This window comes from Aptenodytes forsteri, unplaced genomic scaffold (assembly GCF_000699145.1).
Source record: "Aptenodytes forsteri isolate BGI_AS27 unplaced genomic scaffold, ASM69914v1 Scaffold255, whole genome shotgun sequence".
NCBI lineage: Eukaryota > Metazoa > Chordata > Aves > Sphenisciformes > Spheniscidae > Aptenodytes > Aptenodytes forsteri.
The window spans coordinates 354,378-362,302 of record NW_008794888.1 but is presented as its reverse complement, the minus strand read 5'-3'; the positions used below and the strand labels follow the sequence as shown (position 1 = coordinate 362,302).

Below are 7,925 nucleotides of genomic sequence, written 5' to 3'. Positions count from 1 at the left end.
TCTGTTTCCTACGATGTTTTCCAAATGTGACAATGGAAATTCCAAAGCTGTAAATATTGCTATGCAAGATCTTATATACTGCATAGACCATTTCAATAAGAGATGAAATTGATAGAGTATACAGTGGATCAAGTCTTCTAATATATAATATACATTATGCAGCCTTGCCACTAGAATTTACATACATCTGCTATTCTTGTTCAAGTGAAGTTCAGTTTAAAGCTTTGCACAGTAGGAAACATTCCAGAGAAGTAGTTTGTATTAACCATAAGCGGTAATCAATTCCTGAAATACCTTTTTGAGCAATAAGAGAATAATTCAATTGAAGGAGCCTTACCTCTGCCTGGAGTAAACTCAAACCGTATGTCATTAAGTTCTTTCCTGGAGTTCCTGAAAAACGTTCAGTGTATACGTTAAAATGTAATGAAGAACAGAACAACTATTCAGTACCTACACCCAAAGAATACCTATGGCATTGACAACCGAATTTTTGTAGCGTGAATTTCCTCAGCTTGAAAAACACTGCTCTCCCAAAGCACCCAGACTGGAGAGACTCCACTGCATTTTCATGGCAGTATTTTGGGGAAAACTAACAGAAAGATATGCTTAAGCTGAAAAATGCCTTCGGTAACCTAAAGGGTAAAATAAGGTCCTCTGATAAATATTTTCATCTTCAAAAGACACTCTGCCATACTGACTCTACTAGTTCAACACAGTCTGGATTGTATGTATTACCGCTTCTCCTCCAAGAGTAACAATTCACTTGGACTTAAAGCACCCTACCTGAGATCACATGTATACAGAGAAGCTCATTTAAAAGACAAAGTATCTAGCAACCGTTAAATGCTGAAAAGCAGTGTTTGATGCACAATGTTTATAAAGCTGTTTTGAAATGAGTAACTTCTTTCACTGACCACCATTGTCTCAGCAGTGAAGTTCTATCTACACATAAAATAAGCAGCAGATTGTGAAAGCCAAAGGTTTTCTGCCTTCCCATTTGCCACGAATAGTGCTTTAACCAGTTCAGTGTATGACATAGTCATAAGGGACTTAATACCTATGTTAAAGAATTCCTTTACAGTCTCATACTGTGCTCCAAACCTCCATTCCTTGCACATTTCCAGCTTCAGTTTTAGTTAATAATTTCTACCATCAATAAAACATTAGCCTCTTTGCAAAATAGATGTCCATCTCGTTTTTGGAAATGACAAGCCGACTGAGCATAGGGGTGAACTTAATTGCTGTAGCACGCTCTTTTTCCAATGAATAGCTCAATCCACTTGAAAAGCTAATAGCAACAGAATGTGTTTTGCAGCCCATTATTCTCCTCAGCAAGGAAACTGTATGCAAGCTCATATTTCAGTGTACCAGGCCATGAAGTCTTGCTGTGGGAAAACTAAATCCAATAGGCAGGCATACTCAGCTGTGACTTACAGCTATTATCACTTGCTAAATACTTATAAAAATATTAGGGTCAAAAAACAGCAACATGCAGGAACACAAAAACCAAAATGATTGGCAACACAGACAAAAGCAAGATAGCAAACCCTGAAAAATAAGTATGCCACATGCAGTGCTTAAAATGAAAAGTACTCATTTACTGAATATAGTGAATGCTTCAAAGCTGAAGGAGTTTCAGGCTCCCAAAATTCTACTCTTAAGTAAAAAACTATGGGAGTTTAAGATCACCAATACAAAGCTGCAGATAATGCAGCCAGCCAGGTACAAATTTACGAGGCTCATTTACTTCTGTTGTAGAAACCTGCTGCCATTATATGGAATATTACACTGTCTATTTGTATTCAACAGAGGATTAGTATGAATTTCAGTATAAATTTCAGTTGTTCCCCCCCCCCCCCACAAGTAGAAAAACCTGGCTGGCTGTTCCAAAAAAATCAACATATGGGTCATATATCTGAGTTCCCTTTTGACAATCCACTTCCCCTTGCTGAAATTTATTATATCTAATAAGCTTGTTAAAACTGCCACTTTCCAAAAAAAGGGAAGTTGCACAGAAATTAAGAAGAATGCTAAAATAAGATATGTTTTGACTGAATGTGGGATGCAGCTCAGACTTACTCATTTCCTGCATACACTTTTAAAGAAGCAAATCAAGGGAATAAAATCTTTATCTCACACCTTTGCAGAGGTAAACCAGAAAGTTTTGCTTCTTATTAGCATCTATACTGAACTGCTCCAGCCTGCACATCATCTTCCACAGAGTCAAACACTAAAACCAGCTGAGAATTAATTCTGTAGATTTTGCACTCTTACAGTTACCTGTCTAGAAACTAATACATTACACTCTCAGATTATGTCTTTCCACAGACCTCCCATAAGTAGAGCATCCACCATATAAAAAGGCACTAAGTAATTATGAACTCATGAAAATTACCAGCTTTCTAACAGACCGATACAGCTACGTGAATGACCAGCTGCTCCTGATAAGACTCTTTCCTCAAGCAGGAGGCAAACTGGGTGTATTTTACTTTGTCTCCAAATTGCAGAATGTCCCAAATAGAAAGTTAATGAGTCAAATCTATTTATTTAAATGAAGGTGAAAATTCAAGGAAGGTTGATATGTATTCAGCCATCTGTCCTGGTTTCAGCAGGGATAGAGTTAATTTCCTTTCTAGTAGCTGGTACAGTGTTTTGGATTTAGGATGAGAACAAAGTTGATAACGCACCGATGTTTTAGTTGTTGCTAGGTAATGCTTACACTAGCCAAGGACTTTTTAGTTTCCCATGCTCTACTGACTGAGAAGGCTGGAGGTGCACAAGAAGCTGGGAGGGGGCCCAGCCAAACTGGCCAAAGGGACATTCCATACCATGTGACGTCATGCTCAGTACAGAAACTGGGGAAAGCTGGCTGGGGGGGCCGCTGCTCGGGGACTGGCTGGGCATCGGTCGGCGGGTGGTGAGCAATTGTACTGTGCATCACTTGCTTTGTGTATTATTATTATTATATTATTATTATTATTATCATTTTATTTCAATTATTAAACTGTTTTTATCTCAACCCACGAGTTTTTCTCACTTGTGCTCTTCCAGTTCTCTCCCCCATCCCACCGGGTGGGGGGGAGTGAGCGAGCGGCTGCATGGTGCTTAGTTGCCGACTGAGATTAAACCACGACACCATCCAACCTTGCTATCTGGAATTGTTACATTCTGAACTATTTTGAACTTAGAACACTGCTGCTTTCTCTTTAATGGTACACTACTATTCAGGAAAGCAAAACAAAGGAAGTTTGGCAAGATTAATTTGCTAGAAGCCTGTAAGTGCTTTTGCTTACGGTTCCATTACCTTCCAGACATTTATTGATTTCCATAAACTATTTATTCCGTTATATATTCCACCAAATAGAAGATGCACTCAACTTCTCCCCTAAAAGCTGTTCATGCTCTTCTCCAGTCTTCACACACTTCCTGGTTCTAGTCAGTGCCACTGTTACTGCAAATTAGTTTGCTAGTTCCCTTGATACACTTTGGTGACAACTGTTTGGACTTGTTGATTTATTTGTAGGCAGAGTTTTCAAGCAGCGTTTCATTTCTTCCATTGGAGTTCTCTTTTTACTTACATTCATTACACTCCTATCATGCAGCAGCACACACAGACTTTATTTCTGCTAAATAGAAATAGGATTTGAAGAAAGGCACTTAGTATCTTTGTGATTAATAATTTTATCTTTCTTCTTCACCATTTCTTAATGGTCCCTAGTTTCTCTAATGCATTTGTGAAAAAGTCATTTCTATTTTAAAATGCAAACTCAGACCTTTTTGCCATCTCTTATAAAAACTCTTATTTGCTTCTTGTTCTGTGCCATTACAGACTAATATACCTTGATTATCATGGATAAAAACAGCCCATCTCTTAAAAAAGTAGTAATTTTTAAATACTTTTATGTATTTTAGCACACTGCAGTTTATTAATTTTCTGCAGGTTGCTTTTCGTTATGCAGTCACCTCCAATAGGAGGAATTCCACAAAACTGCTTTGAAGAAGGGTGACATCAAAGCATGCCATGCTAAGACATTTTGGCAGCCATCTTTCTTGCAAAGTAATTTCAGAATTTAAAGCTTTACACGTTATGAAAGCATATTTTGCAAATCATTATTATTTTGTTTTCATCAGGTCTACTTGATGTGCACACTAAGATTGCTAGATCGGATTTTCTAGGGAATAATGCTTCCTCAAAGAACGAAAAAAAAAGCACATGGGCCAACTTCATCACTTCGCCCTTCACCCGTGAACTTAGACCATCCTGTCATTAGGATATGAAACAAAGATGCTCTGTTTTGAAGGAAATGATTGGCAGAACAATGCTGATATTTACAAAAATCAGGATTAGAGAATAAACAAATTATGCAGCAGTTCAGATTGACATGGTTCTACTGAAAAAATCCTAAGACGTGAAAGAGATTTCAGCCGTTCACATTTAGAGACAAAGCCTTTCAAATAATTACCTAATGATAGCGTAATTCCTGCTACAGTCAATTAACTATGTTCCACACGCTTGATAAAAGATCTACATTGTTGATCTTCAAATAGGAAATCATGTATGTGTAATGATGTAACTGTAAAGTGGAGACATTAAATGTCATTATTTCTTTTGTCCTTAAACACATAATGTCTACCATGTAAGTGAGATTCAAGAAAATTAGATGTCTTGGAATTAAACTTAAGGTCTAAATCATGCTGGGATAGCTTGATTATGTATCAAGCAGATGATCTTCATTCTTTTTTACTACTACGTCCCCCGCTACCCCCCCCAAATGTATCCACTACTTCTTATGCAGAGTTATCTGAAACATCAGCTTCTATTTCCCACAAGCTTCAGCATCTTCCATATAGCCCTTAGGGAGAGTCTCTATTCCTGGATGAGATCCATCTTACCATGGATAAGTAACTGTGTATCCTTCCTTCCCAAAAAATTCTCAGATAAGGTAAGCCAAAAGAAGGGTGGGTGCACGCATGTAAGAACACACAGGTTTTGCTTCTGCATCGCTTGCTGAATTTTCAGACTTCAGCTACTCAATCATCACATGTGGTTTGCAAAGACTGATATACGGAGCTGAGTGTCCAAGAACGCAGGTGATAACAGAATGGTAATCAACAAAGCTGACTTGTGAAACAGTACAGAGTACGTCTACATCGCATGGAAACTGCATCATTTATGGCTTTTAATTAGTTACAGCAGAAGCAAAATTCCCTGATTTTTTTCATTCTCTTGTTTCAAATGGAGTCAGAAACCATAAATCACAGGCACTCCCCCATCAGCACCTGTTCCATCACTATGTCCTGTAGACAGTGAGCACTGTCTAGACAACACTACAGGCACTGTAGACATCCATGCTTTCAATCAATGGTCACTTACTTCTGCTGGCATTTCACAAATACATCCCCTTCCATGAAACTTCATTTTTTTTCTTAATCAAATGCTACTTTTAAATTCAACTGTTTAATCATCCTTTCCCATCCCTCCAATGGAAAACCAATCCAAAATCAGTTCTCATCATGCCCATTCTTGTCCACTTGCATATGTAAAAGTACATTGCTCTACACCAACATTATCCATCTTGGATGCTAACCATTCTTTTCATTAGTATATCATTTTTCTGTATTACGGTTATCCAGTCCTAACACAGCATAGGAATATTCTCTACTATTTCTATGGACTGATGAGTGGAAGCAGCAAAAGATAGAGCTCTCCTGGAGCAATGAGTATTCACTCTTACTAGCCCATTTCCTCACCACTGAACCTATTTTAACAGACTCCAACATACAGATGCTGCAGCTCTGGCCTGGGGCACATTCTACCTTCTCTTTCACTTATTCTTCCATAGTTCCGCATGATTAAAATTAAATATATATATTTTACATATACATAGATATGAAAGAAGAGATATGTATCTATATCCATCTCTATATATATCTCTTCTATCTCTATAGATATATATAGATACAAGAAGGAAGATGTATCTGTATAACTGCATCTTCCTTCTTTCATCCTCTTTTCCTGAGCTCCAGTTGAATGTGGAGGACATTACTAGTCAAGGAGAAGTGAAAACATTTAAAAACCCAACCAAACAAAAAGGAAAAAACAAAAGCTATGCTTTATGGTATGGTCAACAAAATACAAGCTCTGCCCAGGCAAAGGTCCTTGGTTTGCCCATGTGGGGAGATAGTTAAGAGGCCAGAGCACCTGCACCATTTGTAAAGAACAGGTCACCTGGTAAAAGGGACATCCCTGCACTCTCAGGGTCTGACCAGCATTGAGGAGGCCCATGGTCCAATTAACCAAATCATAAGCAAGAAAGCATTCTCAGAAGAAAGTCAGAAGAGCACTTATTTCTTCCATCCACTTTTCAGATCATGACTAGTTATAACTCAGCAACAGAACTACGTGTTAAAAAAAATCTGCATCAAGTGTGTGCTCCCTAAAATGGAAAAGTTTGTCCATGGCTGGTTTTGTCAAACCCTAACAAGTCTGGCCAGTGGAAGAGACAACAGCAGAATACGTATTCTTCTCTGGAACCAGAAATAAATTAGTCTTCAACTAAAACTGTAGAAACTTTATTATGAATGGCACCGTAACACATGGTGCCACATGGCACTCTTCACCAACCAACCCTTCCCTTCCCCATACTCCTAACAAGCCCTATTCCTACCAGAACAGAATTTCCCCCACCGGCAGGGACTAGCAACACTGGCCAAGTCTAAGTCAGTGTGACTGAAAAACATTACACTTATCAACTTGTACAAAATTTAGGTCTCTCAGACGCTCCTCCCCTCCAAATGTGAAGTGCATTGAAACTACCATGGAAGCAAACTAAGTTAAAATGGAAAAAACAAGACAGCATAGCTTAAGAAACAAGGGCAAGCAGTATGGTATTTGCACTGCTTCACTGCAGTTGCTGGTGTAGTTAAAAACCACAGAAGCATTTAAATGACTTGTTCACTTAGACTGCAGAGAAAGCAGAAGTTCACATCAAAATGGAGTGGACTAATCAGAGTGATAGGTAGGTTGTACATCCTAGAGCTGTACTCATCCAATTTTCATTCTACATCTCTGGGGCAAGATCTTTGTGTGAACAATGCAAGAAATGAAGAAATGTAATTGAGGGAAAAACACAGAAGACTAGGGTTTGTAGTTTTTTTTAAAAGAAATTTAGCTCACATTTTTTTGCTATTCAAATGCTGGAGGGACAAATGTTATTTGGCCACACCAAATGTTATTCTAATTCAAAATTTCTCACTTTCACATGCTTAAGGCATAATGCACAAGTTAAACACGGTTCCCTTTGTAACCTAGCTTTTATAGCATTAGTTTATTCCACTAACTGGTCACAGCAGCAATGAAAGAGATGGAGACAGCACCACTCCATGAAAACAACTGTGAATTTACTTTCTCAGTGGGCAATAATTTACCGATTGATTTTTTTTTTTATTTTTTTTAAACAGCAGACTTTACTTTGTGGCAAGCTATAGAGCTTGATTCAAGGAAAATCCTGATTAAGTGATGCAGTACCCCTTTGTGAGTATTGTCGATTAAATAGCCTGTACTGAAGATATGTGGTACCTGTTTCTAATCTCATTTTTTATTAACTAAAACTTTGTTTCAACTGTATTTACAGAACACAGTTAACATACACAAAACGGTGAAATGCAAACTGGCACTTTACTTTCAGTATTGCAAAGAGGATGTGGGAAAAGAATCTTTGAAAGTGAATGTATCCATTGGTCCCAAATTCGAGGTTTGGCCTGGTATCTAAATCTTCCGTCCCTTTACTTGCCTTGCCTTGAAATTTTCTTATGCTTCAGCTGTGGGAATTTATCCACTCAGCTAGGGCAGGGAAAGCAAGAACCCTCTCCTACCCCTACAAAAAAAAAAAAAAAAAAAAAAACAACACTTTCTTCCCCCCCCA

At 38.1% G+C, this 7,925-nt stretch overlaps 1 protein-coding gene across 1 annotated transcript in view; it reads right to left on the bottom strand.

Annotated features, from left to right (window-relative positions):
* Positions 1–7,925, bottom strand: part of STK39 (serine/threonine kinase 39) — a 114,323-nt gene that overhangs the window by 23,972 nt on the left and 82,426 nt on the right. The window contains exon 13 of the mRNA XM_019470900.1: positions 338–390. Coding sequence (XP_019326445.1) covers positions 338–390 — 53 coding nt within the window. The remainder of the gene's footprint in view (positions 1–337; positions 391–7,925) is intronic.